The 18,012-nt window shown below is 40.4% G+C and overlaps 1 protein-coding gene across 1 annotated transcript; it reads right to left on the reverse strand.

Moving 5' to 3' along the window:
* Positions 1 to 622: 622 nt before the first annotated feature.
* Positions 623 to 7,565, reverse strand: LOC117546301 (pinin-like). Its single transcript, XM_034216489.1, has 5 exons — positions 7,329 to 7,565; positions 7,082 to 7,169; positions 5,493 to 5,643; positions 3,896 to 4,297; positions 623 to 3,853 (listed from the first exon to the last, which is right to left on the reverse strand). Exons 1-5 carry the CDS (start codon positions 7,519 to 7,521, stop codon positions 3,062 to 3,064), a joined length of 1,626 nt encoding a protein of 541 aa, XP_034072380.1. The 5' UTR covers positions 7,522 to 7,565; the 3' UTR covers positions 623 to 3,061.
* Positions 7,566 to 18,012: the final 10,447 nt, after the last annotated feature.

Here is an 18,012-nt window from a genome sequence, read left to right on the forward strand (position 1 = left end):
CTGTGTTCGGTGCTTTGTGACCAATGGGATGTGTACAGCGTGCAGATGGAGTCAGAGGACTAGCATCTGGCTCAGAGGTTTCTGGAGGGTGAACTGTGGCTATGACTAATACAAAACATGCACTTAAACTACTTTTTATTTTGGGAACTATTGCCGAAGAACATAAGACAATGTATATATATTTCTGAATGATATTGAACAATATACCCAGAATGAGCAAAGCAAGCAAAACATGTTCAGTAGCAATGTGACTGTGTGTAACATGCATAAGCTATGAATTGAGTTGTATTCAAATGTGTGCATGTCTGTGTTTAGTGAGTTAAACTTTCATCAATTACCTATTTTTTATTAAATTAAAGTTTGGAAATACACTAAAAATAAAGGTACAATAATAAGACAAGATGGAGATAGTTTGTGAAATGGGACACAAGCTTTCTGAAGCATGACCAGAGGCCCAGGCACCATGCTTTTGTAATTAAAAAGCATAGACAAAACTAAAAGTAGTCATTGTGAAATGCACAAACATTTAGCTTTTTAGCAGCAGCCTCATTTTGTTTTACTTATGAACCATGCCGTAGAAGTAAAAGCACTCTGGGAACTGCAAGCAGAAAGTCCAACAAACGAAGGCGTAAAAGCTCTTTATTGTTATTGTACCGTGGGCTTTATTCTACAATGGGATTGTGCAGCGGTTCAGAATGCTTGATGACACACGGGTAAAGAGGTCAGACCAAGACGAGGAGAAAGAGTTTTGGGTCACATTAACAATCTCTCTAGTGCCTGCATCTGGAGAGATGTGAAGAGGCTTTACACCACAGAAACATCCACCCGTTAAGTGTTTACGTAACAATAAAAGTACAATTATTTGTATTTCTCTAAATGTACATTAGGCTTTTTCAGCGAGGAGAGATGTCAGGCGGACACAGAGTCGTTCGGATGATATCGTTTGGTTTTAATGTCAGTGTTACGAGGCAAACGTGCTATGACAGTGGGCTCAGCCTGAGGCAAGGAGAACATTTGATGTTATAACATTGTCTTCCAGTGACTGAAACTAATAAAGTTGATTGAAACATTCACAAGAACCAGATAATCAGAGGTGATATGTTAGCATCTGCAATTACAGGAACATTAACGTTTCCTCGCTCAAAACACCAGCTTGCTTTCTGCCACTTTGAGAGGTCACTCCACACAAGGATGTACTACTTGTGTGGAGTGAATACAACTCGATACAAATTAGGATGCATAGATTTAATTTACATCAGAACACATGTGAGATCTGATTAAACCATTCTGAGTTTAAAGTCAAGATTCTGAGAAAGAAAAGTACGAATTTTGACTTTCCCCCAGAAGTCTTAGAAAGGGAATTCAGTCTTATTTCTCGTAATTCTTAGAAAACATTTTTTCAGCTTTTACTCAAAATTCTTGAAAACAAAAACATTCAGAACTTTTTCCAAAATTCCTTTTCTTATAAAAAAAAAAAAGTGGACTTTTTTCAAAGACTTCTTAGTAAATGATTCCGTCTTTTATTTCTCAGAGTTGTTGAAAAAAAAATCTGAAAATGTTCCAGAATTCTTTTTCACCCTTAAAAATGATTGGAAAATGAATTCTGTCTTTTTTCAGAATGTCGTAAATTCTTGTGACTTTTTTTGGTCAAAATTCAGAACTAATCCCAGAATTCTGACTTTCTGTACAAAAGATGGAGCGTTTGATTTGCATTACACTCAGATTACACTCCAGGTGATGATTTTAAACAAATACAAATGTGAAATCATCAGTTATTCTACTGGCACTGAAAAGCAGGTGATCATCCTTGAATACATCCATATCAAGCATCCCTTATTGCGACACATTTCTGCAAAATAAAACAAACGGTGTCAAAGGGTTGCTGGCCACAGAGGTAGATGATGCTACATAATGATATTCATGCTATCATTCATAGCAAAGTGAATGTTCTCACAGTCTGCTGAATACAGACACCATCCAGGTTCATTAAAGAATCTCTAACTTAGAGAACAGTGTAAAACTAGTCACTGATAACACGTACTAAATCAAAATAGCAGCAGTATGTAAAACAGTATCTACAGTATGTGAGTCAAGACATGAGAAGTGTGCAGCGATACATTCAAGGTTTACAAAACTCAAAAACGCCATAAAGACAGTAACAGAAGTGGAACAAAGTATCGAACCCAAACAATGCATTTGACAGAATGTGTTTGAGCTTAATGATACTAAGAACCTGCTTTGATGTAATGCTGCTTTGCAGACAACTCACGACTTGAACTTTTCCCAAATTCTTATAAGTGGAAGTTCCTGCTTGTAAACTCGAGCCGAATGAATTCCATCCTAGGTCAGGAAGAAGTGGTTGTCTTAGGTCACAGAACAGGGGTATTGTGAAAAGGCAGCGTAAAGTAAATATGCCAGGATTTAATGACAGTATGCCATCGTACACTTCAAAGCTGTGCTGCATGTACATTGAGAGAAAAGTGATTTCCTCGGCACCAAAATAAATCAGGGAAATATCACAAGTGCTAAAAAGATATTTGAGCCAGCACTATGGAGTTAGATTGTGTGTCAACTTGACAGAGAAACATCAGGTTTGTTGTCCGTCATGGTTTTGAGTGAGTTTAACCCTTCGGATGCCAAATCTCCCTAAATTCAAAATGGACGAATGTGAAAATCCTGACCTTCGAGAAGGGGCTAAAATAATTCGGAAAGCAATGTGTCTGATTACTTTGACTGATATTGCAATTGTGATATGATTTGCGATCGATGACCTTTACACGATTAACTTATTATCCATTAAAAAGCTAATTCTATTGTTTACGTCATGATTTTTAGTATATGATGTGAAGCCAGGCCATCTCCGCAGCATGATACACTTTAATACTTCATTTACTCTGTTACTGTTCTACCTCGGTTTGTCTGGAAAGCAGCTTAAGTTAAAGAGAGACTTCAAACCTTACAGATGAGGCTAAAAGGCCAGTTTGACAACATCAGGTTCAATTGCAATAAAACAAAGAACAGTCGCCAGATTGTGTTTTTAAAGTGTCTTCACAGATTTAGATCAGATCGCGAACTCCATGTCGTAGGCAGTTCGTTCCTTCTTAATGTTTTCAACGCTTATCTCTGCGGGGGAAACCAGAGGCAGCTCCCGCGGTTCCTCCTTCACAATGTTCTTCTTTACCGGCATGGGTTTGCTCAACATGTAGTCGTAATTTCTGTCCACCTGTAGGAGCGCCGAGGTGAGGAAGCGTGGAGAGAAGAGCTGCAGAGAGGGTCTGAGCGGAGGAGGTGGAGGGGGAAGAGGTTTGACTGAGAGTTGAAGAAGGTCGCACGGGCGTGGCTTTAACCAGACAACAGGCGGGGGTGCTAATGACAGCGGGACAGGTATTAGCATCCGATGGATCTTTGGTAAGCTCACAGTGTGTGAGGCGGGAGGACCGGCCTCCTTTTGGACACTTCCTGAATGATATACATTTTTCGGCTCGACGATGGTCGGTTCCTCTTCCCACACGAGAGCAGACTCGGCTACCGACACGACAACAGTCTGTTTGTGGCGTTTGCAGAACATGGTGCCGCACTCTCGGCACTTCCTGTCGTCTCTGACGTGCTGCAGTTTGTGGCGCTTCAGGTTTTGGCTCGTAGCGAACGCTCGGTCGCACATGTTGCACGGGAACGACGGCTCACACTGGTGCTCGGAGAAAAGAGCCTGACCCGAGAACATCTTTCCACACGACTCACAGACGAAGGAGGCGTTTTCTTCAATCTCCTCCTCTTGACTTTGTTCTCCTTCCTCTTGACTTTGTTCTCCTTCCTCTTGACTTTGTTCTCCTTCCTCTTGACTTTGTTCTCCTTCCTCTTGACTTTGTTCTCCTTCCTCTTGACTTTGTTCTCCTTCCTCTTGACTTTGTTCCTCCTCTTCTCGTTCCTCTACTTCTTCTCGTTCCTCTACCTCTCCTCGTTCCTCTACTTCTCCTCGTTCCTCTACTTCTTCTCGTTCCTCTACCACTTCTCGTTCCTCTACTTCTTCTCGTTCCTCTACTTCTTCTCGTTCCTCTACGTCTTCTCGTTCCTCTACTTGTCCTTCATGCAGCTTCTTGTGTTTCATCAGCTGTGGTACATTAGTGAAGTTCTGATTGCACTGCTCACACTTGAACCCCCCGGCGGGCAGGAGCACGTTTTTCAGGAGCACGACGGGACTCATATTTGGTTGTAGGACGCCCGTTGGAGCTTTAAATGGTGACGCTGTTTTGTTTGGGCTTAATGTGGTTTCAGTCTCTTCAGTCAACGATTCTCCTTCCTAAAGAACACAGAAGAGGATGTTTGTATGCCGTCTTAAACACAACAGGTCAAGCAGGTTTCAACAAGTTACATTTAACAACAATATAAATGCAATGAAGACATTTTTTTACTATCATAGTGCCAAAGTATGAACAATAGAAACATCAGAGATCCAGCTTTGAATGAAAGCATGAAAACTACTTTTTAAGTAAATGTGCCACTTTTTAATCCATAATATGTCACTAATGGCGCGTTTCCACTGCAGGCCTCGCTCGGTTTGGTTAGGCCTTATTAGGCCCGGCTCACTTTAATGCTGCGCTTCCATTACAGTTTAGGAACTGGGGTAGTTACTATAGTAACGCAGTGTAGGCGGAGCCGTGACGTCATCTTCAATGAGAGCCCCAGAAAAACAACACAGCCGTTAGCTCTTAGCACTCAGAGCTCACAGCTCTTCATATCTGTTCAGAAACGAGACAAAAGTTAAACCACAGACTGCCTGTGTCATGGCGAATACAGTCGCTGCTTTATTTATGTCTGTATAGGCCGTTGTTGTGAGTGTGGACGGTCGGAGCATATATAACGTTAGCTTAGCCAAACTCCATTCAGAAAACATACATTTTAAAAGGTGTTTCGCCTGCCGTCTGTCTGCAGACTTGTCAAAGCATTAATTCATGGTTGTTACTAACCGCTATCAGTATGTTGTTACTTCGGCATCATTTTGAAACGTGTATTACAATTAAATCACGGTCAAATATGTTCATCTTGTTGTAGTTGTAGCCCCCTTGCCAGCGATTCTCTCTCTAGTTTAGCATACTCAGCCCGACTCAGCCCGGTTGATCCTGGCCCTAGAACCACGATTTTATGGGGCCAGAAAAACTGTGAATTAGGACCCGCTAGCCGGTACTAGGCCAAGTGGAAACGCAACAAAAAACGGGCCCCGCACGGCTCGGCACGCTTAAAGCGAGCAACCCGCTGCAGTGGAAATGCGCCATTACATGATCCATTCAGATCCGATGAAAACATATTGATCTTTCTGAACTTCATTTTAACTCCAAGGAATGATCCAAGGAATGTGTAGGACTTTGTATCTGAGACCATTTCAGGCATTAAACGCATATTATTAGATGTTAGACTTGGATATTGCTGCACAATAAGAACACAAAAAAGGTTAACAATTATTTTCTAAACCCATTTAATGAATGCAGAAATAATACCTCTTGCAGTGATGGAGTTGGTGATTTCTGGAGTTCCTCAAACAGATCAGAAGTCTGGAGTTCCTCAGGAGAATCAGCTCGAGGTGAAGTTGTTTCTTCTTCCGTTTTCTTTTTGGCTGCACGAGGCCGCCTCTTTCTACTTCCATAATCCCTTTAAAAACAACGTGACAACTATTTCATCTGAACACACAAGACATGTCTCACTTGTATCTATCGTCAAGGTGGTAGGAGGAGGAGCTCACACCTTTTTGAAGCAGGGAAGTGAGCATTAACAGCGTGTTTCTGCACTGCATAATTATCCATACACTGAGCAACTGTTAACTGTGTGAAGACATACGCACAATGGTGTTTATGCTTTGTTTATTATCGCAGACAAACCTCACATAGCGGTGTAAAGCATATATACATAAATTACTGAGACGAATAGTAACACTGCTTTAAGACATGTTACTTAGATGCAAAACAGTGTTGTAACTGTGTATGGCACCTTTTTGAAAGTGCTTGTTTTACCCGAGTTTAATACTCTCTAAAACACATGCATCAAACTCAAGGCCCGGGGGCCAAATCAGGCCGTGGTGGATTTAATTTCGGCCCGCAGGATAATTTGTAATTACTATTAGATCTGTCCCGCCGGTATATTGCACGCACACCTTCACTCCATCCTGAGGGTCTCCTCCGCTCAGAGCCTGAGCCCAAACATTGATGAACTTGCACCCAAGATGAGATGCCAAGTATCTGAACTAGCATCACAGAGCAGCAACCTGAGTTCAATGGATGCTTCCTTCTGCACTTTCTCTCACGACAACAGGGCATGTTTGGTTTTCTCTTTGAGGGGAATAGTTTTGTTGAAGCTGTTGTTGGCCTGTGGGAAAATGTACTCATAAGAAATGACTCTGGAAAAGCTGCAGATAGAGCCATAAGAAATGAATGCAACTGATTATTTAATGTTGTTTTTATAGGCAATCATGTAAGCTTTGTTAGTTCCAGGTTTAATATGTGCAATAAGTTCATTTCAATAAGTTCAATAAACATTGAACCAGTCCGGCCCTCGACGAGTACCCATTTTTTAAAATCTTGGCCCACTGTGTATTTGAGTTTGACCCCCCTGCTCTAAAATATACATTTTATAATCATAATCTTGAAAAGTAGCAAATCCTCTCATATAAGAAGCTTAAACTGGAAAATGTTGAACAAATTAATGATCAAAATGGGTTAATGTCTGTTATTTGGGAGACTACTTGTGTCACAGCAGCAGTGTACAGTGTAGTGTAATACATTACACAAGTTACAAATATTCAAAAAGACAATAAAAAATAACATTGGTGGCAAGTATATACAAATTCACACAAGGAAGGACATGTATCACTAGAGTATCTTAAAAATACTCAATATAGAATATACAGTCTCACTAAACTACAGAAATATACAACAGACACATACTAGCATTGGAATATGTTGTTGTTTGTGTTTGCTAGCTAGCTCACTTCTAGCCTCAGTGTGTGGCTCTCATGTGTTACTGAGAGGCACACACTGCGATAAATTACAAGTTAACTTGAGTTATTTAGTCATGATTAATGTGCATGTCTTACCTCTTCACTTTTCTCTTGGGGCTCTGTTTAGTGGAGGGAAACACAGAGGGCACGAAGTCAGGGCTGTCGTGCTCCGGGGACGCTTCCTCTACAAAAACAGAGGAAACAGAGATGGTTTTTACTCAACATGTAACAACACATCTACCTACATGCTCTTAATGTAATAGCAGTGTTGTACATCTGAAAAAAGGCTCCCCATTGTGACGCCCATTGGTACAGTATTCATCATTCAGTGTGTGTTTCTTACTTGATATAAAATGAGCGCCACAAACTCTCGCGTTTACTCTGATCTCCTCTCCGTTCACTTCTCGGATCTTTTGGAGCCATAACTTCCTCCGGTTCGCCTGAAACGGTCTGGTTCCGGCCGGGATTCTGTAAAACTTCAGTTTACTGCTAGAAGAATGTCGGTTTTTACATCCAGTCACGCAGCAGGCCGACATTTTTACTGAAAAAAATTGTTTGGTTTCGATAGCTTCTGGAGCGGAAGTGCTGAACAACAACAAGAGTTACCACTTCCGTTGCCAAGATGCGCGCGCTGCCTCGGTGAGGATTTTTCTTTTAATGTTTAACAATTATTTAACAATTTAATTACTTAATAGAAGCTTACAAGTGGAACAAGTTGGTATTTGTGTGCTGTTTTGTGTTAATTTAAGCAAGAACAAATACAAAAACAGCGAGGAAGAGTTGTGTTGTGTCGTCACACGGAGCATGGACGCCCCCTGGTGGCGGAATACGGAACAACACCTTTACTGCAGTAATAATAAAATAAACAGACAAACAAACAGAGGTGTAAATTAACTAAGTACATTTGCTAAAGTACTGTACTTACGTGCAATTTTGAGATACTCGTGCTTTACTTGAGTATTTCCATTTTTATACAAAGCCATTAAAACTATAGCTGCACCTTTACCACAACTACAATTTAAATTTGATCAGAGGTACTTTAATACAACATGTTCAGTTAAAATAGAAAAGAACAGTGTGTGTGTGTGTGTGTGTGTGTGTGTGTGTGTGTGTGAGTGTGTGTTTGTGTCTGTGTGTCTGTGTCTGTGTGTGTGTGTGTGTGTGTGTGTGGTGCGTGTGTGTTTGTGTCTGTGTGTGTGCGTGCGTGCGTGTGTGTGTGTGTGTTTTACCTCCTAATTAATTGATGTTTCCTTTGTCTGCACTCACAAGAAGTGAGGTGTCCTTGGTATTGTTCAGACTTTGAATTACAATAATCAAAGCACTAAACCTTGAGCATTCTCACAAATAAAGTCTGGGGGGCACTTTAAAACAAAAAGCGTTTAAACATTCAAATATTCCCTCTGCAGAGCCACACCTTAAACACATAACGAATCCTCCCTGAGCTGCCAGATGTTGTTTTTATTTGTGAAGCAGCATAATGCCCTCTATGGTGCTTCATCTCTACAATGAATCACCTACTTCTCTGTCTTTATGTTCAGAAAAACATAATATACAATTAAATTGCCTTGGAGTTTAACATCACACTGTTTTTACATTTCCAATACTTCTTAAGTAAAACCTATTTTCAGGTCAGTGTGACAGTGATGGATAAACTGCAGGCTTGGCCATTTAATGCACCAGCAATTTTACACAGAGGACATTTTGATTCGTCACAGCATGTGTAATAGAGGAAATGTTCAAATGAATGATGCCTTTTGAAACACTTCGATAAAACAGAGGCATCATTAATGTTATTAGTACCGCTTCTGCTTTTAAAGGTCACCTATCTATCATGCTATTTGTAGGCAATAGCATAGGTCTCAGATATATAAAAATATATTAAAAACATGTCTATGAAGTGTTTCGTTCAAACTACCAAACAGATCACCCATTCTAGCGACGCCTCATATCCCTCTATTTCACTTCCTGTTTTCTAAAGTGATGATTTGGGGATAAAGCTTTAAAAATAAAAAATTGATAAAAATAAAAAAGGAGGGGTCTGAGCTCATGCGGGACCCGGCAGCTACTGTCTAAACTAAATGCTGCCGTGATGAAACGCCATATCATGGATTATCAAGGATTCTCTCTGAAACAGTTTGGAGCTCAAAGGCTTTCTCTCTTGCCGGTTATACCACAAGGTGAGTTCCTTTTTACTTCCTGCTTCTTCACACACATGCTCTCCAGCACAGGTTAGCTCTGAGTGTTAGCGATGCTAATGTAAACACCGACCATATTACGTCCAAAACAGTCGGCATTGTTTCTGATAGCAACGTTTCTGATTGGCCCGTGGGTCCACATTTCAGATATTACGTCATCCATCCATCCATCCATCTTCTTCCGCTTATCCGTGGTCGGGTCGCGGGGGTAGCAGTTCCAGCAGAGAGCCCCAAACTTTCTTTTCCCTGGCGACATCAACCAGCTCTGACTGGGGGATCCCAAGGCGCTCCCAGGCCAGCGAAGAGATATAATCCCTCCACCTGGTCCTAGGTCTACCCTTGGTCTCTTCCCAGCTGGACGTGCCTGGAACACCTCCCTAGGGAGGCGCCCAGGTGGCATCCTAACTAGGTGCCCGAACCACCTCAACTGGCTCCTTTCGACGCGAAGGAGGAGCGGCTCAACTCCGAGTCCCTCCCTGATGACCGAACTTCTCACCTTATCCCTAAGGGAGACACCAGCCACCCTGCGGAGAAAACCCATCTCGGCCGCTTGTAATAATATTACGTCATATCGGACGCAAATCTGGATCAGCTCCGTTGTTCCCCGTTTTTAGAGATTTGGGTACGGAGGAAAAGAGAGAGGGTTTTATTTTCTGACGCTGCGTGAGTTCCCCGACACACCGGGGACACATGTTTATGTATAAAATACATCAAAAAGTGCATTTTTTATGATAGGTCCCCTTTAAATACTACGGCGAGTGAAATGTCTGGCATCTCCTACAATAATACATGCATGTAAATGTCAAACATTTAAATAATTAAACATGCTTATACATTCCAACATATTAAGTAAAGTTGAAGAATAAGGCTCAGAATATTATATATTTGTATTATTGTTAACAAATCCTATTGAAAAAAGAATAAAAACTCAAGTGTTCGTTCGTGTCACACTATTTTCTGAATGTAATTTTTTTTAAACACACATATATATATATTGTTATATAGAAGAGATCGGTGGATTTTGCTGCACAGATGAATTCATTGTTGGTTTTGGTATTTTTGGGGGGAAAAAGTGAAATAAAATATTTTATTTTACTACTGTTTTTTGTGTCAGTACTCCACCAGCAGATGTCACTGTTGTGTAAAGAGGGGAAGGATTTCAAAATAAGACTAAAATAAAAGTCTGTTTGCTGTTGCCTTTTATTAAATAACTATATATCTTATATTGCATTGTAACTTTTACTATTTCATAAAAGTTATGCAATATAATTTTTGAGCTTGTTGTTATCTGTAGTTTATACAATACAATGTGTTTCCTCGTTATTTATGAATGAGAATATTATTTAATTCGCTTTCGTGACAGCTGCATTTTAGACATTTTAGAATGTAATAATACATATTTAAATAAAAATAATAAAAATATTTATATACATTTCTATACATATTTTCAACTTAAAGGTGGGGTAGGTAAGAATGAAGAAACCAGCTCGAGTGCGCTAGAATTTGAAAGTACGCAGCCGAAAAGAATCCACCCCTTCCTTCAGACTTCCTCACAGAGCCCCTCCTCCAACACGCACGAACGCGCACATGACCAATGAGGGCACGAGATAAATTTGTGCACGAGATGGAAGGCTGACAGGCAGTTAGGCCATCCAGTTACTTTAGCCGGGCCGGCTAACATGATTGGTCGTGCTTTTTACAGCGCCACGGCTTCCACAGATGAAATATTTTAATGTATTTATTGTCAAAGCATTTCATATATTCATTGCTATCGGAATGTTAAGAGCATTCCATGGAATATAACAACAAGTGTTTCTGAAGTGAATTACATACCTACCTTTAAGTAAAAGAAGATAAATAAATAAAAATATAGGCCTATATAGGCTACATTTATTTAATTCATAAATATATTTTTGCATAAAAATGTCATATAAAATAAAAAATATATAGTAAAAAAAATAAGAAGTTAAAGTAAGTATTTGAAGAAAATTAAAAAGATAAAAAAATATATAAAGTAAAACAGAATTTAAAAAAACAATATAAACCCAAGAAGTTACATTTAAAAAATGTGCGCCGTGCACAACAATATTTAAAATAAATGAAACAATATTAACAGTGTATTTGATAAGACACATCTGTCTCTGTTCAGGATGCAGTGCATTTCTTCATATCTACAAGCGTTTGACCTGGAAATAAATAAATTGGCATTGCACTGTGTCCCCTCCTTCCCTTCCTCCTCCTCCCTTCCTCCCTCCTCCTCTCCTCCTCCCTCCTCCTCCCTCCCCTCTCAAGGTGACTCCTCCATCTGCACCCCCTACTCGTGCCAGCGCCTCCCCCCTCTGCAGCACCGATCCTGGGCTGCGATCCCTCTCTTCTCCCCTCTTCTGTCACCATCTCACCTCCATGTTGCCTTAGTGTTCCTGCAGCTATTCACATCAAACACACCTCTGTGCTGCTTTGTGTGTGTGTGTGTGTGTGTGTGTGTGTGTGTGTGTGTGTGTGTGTGTGTGTGTGTGTGTGTGTGTGTGTGTGTGTGTGTGTGTGTGTGTGTGTGTGTGTGTGTGAGTCATCAAAGAGGCTATTTCTACTCTTCTTATTATGGAAAATAACGTCTGAATATTGTTTACCTATTTCCATAGTGTGTTTTTTTATCCCATTCATCTTTTCGTCCTGCGGAGTCGAGGCGTGTCTCTGGCTGCACAGCATCCACATTTTAATTAGCCTCTTCTTCACCCCGCCTCGTGTCGTTTTAAGTGGAGAGACAGAGGAGGAGGGGGGAGGGAAATAAAGAGGAGATTGAGGAGAGAATATATACTCAAGAACATGTGAGAAGGGTGGGGCGGGTTGTGGCCTGTTTTGGGGTGAAGGGGGAGGAGAGAGGACAACGTGAGGGGGAGAGACGAGCCAACCTGTCGACAAGTGGGACAAAAACTCAACAGCTGAAATACATTGTGTATATTCAATTCAAATGATTGGTTATTTTTTAGATTCATATTATTGAAATATGAAGTACACTACATGTCACTTGTTGGACGCTTTTATCATGTCGTTGTGTCCCTGGGCGAAGTGCCTTGCCCAGGGACACAACGACATGTTGACTGCAGCGGGCATTGAACCAGTGCTCCTCTGCTCTGAATCTCCACACACTAGCCCACTGAGCCACAGCCTCCTACAAGTACAAGTCAGCACATACATTCTTCAAACATGTAACTTTATTTTGAAAGTTGGGACATCCGACTTGTCACAAAGCTTTGAGACATTGGTTCTTTTGTAATCCTCCATTCGATTTTCGATCTCTGGTTTCAGACAGAGGGTGAAAAGAGGTGCTGCAGCACAGGCATAAGAAAAAGAAAGAGCTTTTTGAACATTGTGTGAAATACATAAATATATATATTTTTGGGGGGGTTTCTACCACATCTTCACCTTTCTACTCTCTCTCTCTGACCTCGTCACTCTGCCATGTTCGACACTTTGCAGCCTGTCACCATGTGAGTGTTGCTTCCTGGTGGAGATGGCGTCTGCACACTGACACGGACAAGCTTTCAGTTTACCCAACATGCACTGCAACACACACAGGGGGGGGGGGGGGGGGGTGTTATGGCTGTCGCTCCTGCCATCACTCAGCTGTCTGGTGAAGGGTTGAGCCACTACAACGCAATTACACATTCATTTCACCCTCAGAGCCAGAGAGAGGCTCCCCTCCCCCCTCCATCTCTCCCTCTGATTCCTCCCTTTAACCCCCAGCTCCCTCTCCCATTTCACCCCTCTTTCACACTCCTTTCCCCCCACATCAGAACCAGAGAAATACCCAAAGGACGGAGGAAGAGTGGGGAGGTAAAGAGTGGAAAACAGCGTGAAATAGAGGGAGATGGAGGTGAGGTTTACTTGGGGGGGGAGTGGAGAGAAAGTGGATAATGGTATATTGATTTGGAGCTGGGGGCGGACACGTGGGAGTGTGTGGGAGGGGGGGGGGGACGCAGACATCTTAAAACACCTGGCGGATAACTTCTGTGTATTCTCACACTGACGGAGAGAGGCAGCAGGTCTCTGAGCAGGGCTTAGATGTTGGCACAAAAACACAGATTTAAAAAAACAATTAAAAAAGTGGCGTCCCGAATATAGCCTACTATTGTTTTGTTTGTAACCGTGTTATTTAAATTAAATATAGAGATATAAATGTTAATAATGCATGATAACATTTTGCTGGGGTGTGAATAGTTGTGTTGATAACAGATATCATATTATTTTACTCCGATTATCAAATGTTTCTGGCAAGTGTTAGTGATTGTTTTGATGATAACGGTTGTATTTCAGAGAATAAAATATATGTTTATGTAAATAATACACATTTTTATTGGCTTATGTTAGTAATTGTTGATTTCTTTTGTGAGTTGTTTTATTTATTCTGGTTCTTACATATCCATATAATGTTGTTATTACATTTGTATCTTGTTTGCTGCTTTCACACAACATCTCTAGAGAAACCTTGCAAAATGTCATTGTGTAATAATTCTTTCTCTTTTGTGTTTATTGGACAAAAAAACAGACAAAAACACAAAATCTGATACAGCAATATACAGTATTATACCATGATACCATTATCATTCATGTCTTAGGCTACATCCTGTCCAAATGTCAACATTGAATTGGAGCACTTGCATCTAAAGTGCAATTGGAAAATAATTGTAATGTGTTTTTACGATAGAAGCCTGATATCTCTAGAGCTCTGAGCAGAATGATGTGAAACCTTCTGGGTGGAAAAGCAGCGTTTAGACAGCGGACGGCCATTGGGGATGACATTATGTGAGATCACTGATGGGGGGGGGGGGGGTGGATTTAATGAGATTTGGTACGGTTTCCCAGTATAATGAATCAAGGTGTGTGTGTGTGTGTGTGTGTGTGTGTGTGTGTGTGTGTGTGTGTGTGTGTGTGTGTGTGTGTCCATGCACTTGTCCTTGTGAAAGATCATTAAATACATTGCTGGGGGAATTAAATCGTCTTTATTGATCCAGAGGAAAACATGTGTGGGAGTAATATCACAGACACCGGATTTATAATTAAAATCTGGTTTGAATGTATTCATTTAATTAATTCAATTAGCTCTCACTTTCACTTTATGAATCAAAATGGCTGCTTCAGTTTCATTAAAACCTGAAACCAGTTTAACATTACATTAGAAACTTGCTCTGGTGTATTGGTGCGTAGGCAAGACATATAAATACAGAATGTACTTTCTGGGTCTGAAAAATAAATGAAATGAATTCATGCCTTGAGCCTGCAATCTCTCTAATGACCAACAGGGGGCAGATTGCATAGAAGTCTAGGAGAAAATGTCCCTACTTCTCATTTGATGTTTTACCTCAGTAAACACTTTTCTCATACAGTTACTGTTTTAATCTTTAGTTTCAAGTCAACACTATTCTAGATCCCTTTTCTTTTTTTACTGACCATGACAGTACACTGTAAAAAAATACAAGTTGACTCAACTTAAAATAATTTGTAACCCTGTTGCCTTAAAATTTTGATTAGGGCCAGGAAAGTATCTCAAGTAAATTCAACTTACAATTAAGTTTAGCCAGGAAAGGATATCTAGTAATTTCAACTCTCAATTAAGTTTAGCCAGGAAAGGATATCAAGTCATTTCAACTCTCAATTACATTTCTCCAACTTAAAAAACCAAGTTCACAGGACTCTAAATAAAGCAAGTAAACCATTGGTGAACTTCTTTTTTTTTGTCAAATGAACAAATATTTTTGTTGCATCAACAACTTTTCTCAAATTCTCTCAACTCACCCTTAAGTGTCTTAAACTTAGAATAATTAGTTAAATTGATAGACTACCCTAAGTCTCATCAACTTATTCGTTTTAGCAGTACCAACAAAGTTATTAAAGTTGTTTAAACTTGACTTTATGTTCAGTGAACATAGAAAGTTGTCTGGTCTAGCAATCTTAAATTCAGACAACTTTTTTGAATTAACAATTGCTCTGGCTACCGAATCCAACATTTTCAAACTGGTGAAGTGAATTTCTGAAACAATTAACAATCAAAAACATACATTTATTCATAATGTAGTAACTTTGTTGAAAGTGCAGTAGCTCAAGGCGGAACATCAGCAGCACATTATTAATAGAACAACGAACTATGCCTCGAGTAATATATGTTTAAAGGCAACGCCTTTCTTTGAAACATCTATCCAACTGCAAACAAGCCAAACTTAAAAACATGCTACAGTTCAGCAAACAGATATTGTATTGGTTCATATTTACGTGGATAAACAATGAAAAGTTGTGCCTTTAACCGAATCTGTATAAACATGTATAGAGTGCCACAGTGACGCGTCCTAAAACTCGGATGTAAACTCCTTCCGGTTCCTTCGACAAAAAGCAATGCAATTTCTCCATAGAATTTTGGAAACTAGCTCGAAATAAGGTGTGTGGTTGAGACACATTTAAGAGACGGATCAAATTTTGTTCAGCCGGATAATATCATGTTTACCCTACTTTCATGATTTTCTAATCATAAATCTATCAATCATAAATCTATCGATTATATTTATGATTAGAAAATTATATAAATAGGGTAGACATGTGGAGATTATCTTGCTGAACAAAACGTGATCTGTCTCTTAAACGTGTTTCAACCACAGACCTTATTTCGAGCTATTTTCCAAAATCCTATGGAGAAATTGCATTGGTTTTTGTCGAAGGAACCCATGTGCAGCTTACTTCCGGGTTTTAGGATGCATCACTGTGGCACTCTATACTTGACAGATATATTATCATTTCATAAAATAACAAGCTAACATATAATTCCAAAATTAACAACAGAGGGAAAATCCAGCACCCTGTTTAAATGGAAATTGTTAAACATTTGTAATGCAGTTTAGCTGGAACAGAACAAGTCTTGCTGGCTGCCTTGGAGTTGTGCAGCACATCAAATAACCACATTAAATAACCTTAAGGTGGAACCCAGACAGGGAAGGGAACCACATCTCTATATTGTGCCCTGAAGCAATTTGTTTCGCAGTCCATGAGCCCGAGCAGAGCAGGGGCCTCCCCCAATGTCCATGATTACCTTCTGAATGACCTCAAAGGTATTTTTCAGTCCCTTAGGATAATCAATGTTGAGGCTGTAAAGTATGCCCATCAGCACAGCAAAGCCGGTTGGTACATCTCGCAGCTTGCGCAAAACAATGCGCCCCTCCAGGATCACAGCAACATCCGCAATATTCCTTGGTAGGGCTGCCGGCTCCCGTTCTTCAGTGACGATCAGTACGCCAACATCCACTTCCGTTTACAGCTGGCCGCCCTCCTCTGAGTCAGTGACCTGAATTATATCAGAAAACATTGAATAACTAATCAATCAATCAACAACTTTATTAATCCCGCAAGGGGCAATTGGTTGTGAGCAGCTTATGTCATGTACAGGGAGGAACATACAGGAAGAAAAACACACAGATAGATACACCCGGGGGCAGAGATGTGGATCATTCCAATTTACACGATAAGTAGTTTCATAGCATCACAATAAATAAATAAATAAATAGTCAAGTTAAAAAACCTACCAAGAATGTATAAGTTTGAGTGCAGAGGGGATGAATGATTTTGAAAAGCGATTAGTCTTAAGAGCAGGTAGAGCATATCTACGCCCTGATGGCAACAGATGAAATTCATCTGCAAGAACATGGCCTGTCAAGGTGGGTGCTACATTAACACTAAGGAACTCATCTCTTATTAAGTTTGAAACGTACCTCGCAGAACTTGATGAAGTTGGAGGGATCCTTCATGAAATATGGCAGTCCAAGAAGTGCTGCAGACCTTCTGTTCTGGTTGGAGTTCTGCAAAAACATCAAAACAGGCATCAAGAAAATAAACTAGACAGACCAGGGGCCTGTACTACGAAGCAGGATTTGAGGTTAGCGAGGTCACTTCAGGTTTAACCCTGGGTTTTCTGTACTACGAAGGTGGTTCACTTCTTACTGGGATAGATCAACGCGGTAACTTATGCTGAATGCCTAACCTGCTCCGGAGCAGGTTATGTTCGTGATATCAGATCAACTCGTACAAAAGCGCCGCCTACTGACCAATCACAGCATGGTGCTCGCGGATCGTAAGAACCAAGAAGTTAAAATCATAAACCGGCTAAAAGCAACACAGTTTAAACGGACAAATGCAGAAAGGACAGCTGGCAAAATATCACCGACTGTGTGAATGCTAAATGAATAGGCTTATATATCACTGCCCACCTAGAGCACGATAGATCTGACTATATTACATGTGATCTGTTACATTAATGTGTTGCTTGGATGTGTTTTTATGGCATTGTAAAGTCCAAAAGTCAACATTTATTGTAAAAAAGATAGATGTATTAATTTTCATCATAGACAACATGTTTTTATCAAACAAAATATTCTGCTTCAATCCATATTTATTAGCTAGTCTTTCAAAAACTAAAATGTTCACCGAGATAAAAAATAAAAGAGTTTGGTCTCCGGCATGTAAAGACATCACTGTATTAACGGGGCGGTCTAGCAGCAATCTAACAGCAACTTCTTGACTTACTTCAGACTCCAGCAGACGGTGAATCTTTGTGTCGCGTCTCTCTCGTGCTTTGTACAACTCGAGCAGTCTTGGCAAATGCCGGTCGAGTCCAGAAAGAAAGGACTTGGGGAGGTCAGCAGCCACAAGACGCGTGAACTCAGCAGCAATCTGTAAGGACCAAAACAGAACCCCAATATTAAAACATTCAGAAGAATAGATTGCTCTCCTGTTCGTCCCTGACCCAAGATTGGACAGGGAGCGGCCCCTGCAGACACCCACTGCTCCTGGCTG

Source organism: Gymnodraco acuticeps, unplaced genomic scaffold (genome assembly GCF_902827175.1).
Source record: "Gymnodraco acuticeps unplaced genomic scaffold, fGymAcu1.1, whole genome shotgun sequence".
Classification (NCBI taxonomy): Eukaryota; Metazoa; Chordata; class Actinopteri; order Perciformes; family Bathydraconidae; genus Gymnodraco; species Gymnodraco acuticeps.

What these genes read in the sequence shown, in the direction of transcription:
- LOC117546301 (XM_034216489.1), bottom strand. Translation starts at nt 7,521, where the DNA reads ATGTCGGCCTGCTGCGTGACTGGATGTAAAAACCGACATTCTTCTAGC. An exon ending in CCCAAGAGAAAAGTGAAGAG is followed by an intron (nt 5,644 to 7,081) that starts GTAAGACATGCA and finishes TTGTTTTTAAAG; the next exon opens with GGATTATGGAAGTAGAAAGA. An exon ending in AGGAGGAACAAAGTCAAGAG is followed by an intron (nt 3,854 to 3,895) that starts GAAGGAGAACAA and finishes CAAAGTCAAGAG; the next exon opens with GAAGGAGAACAAAGTCAAGA.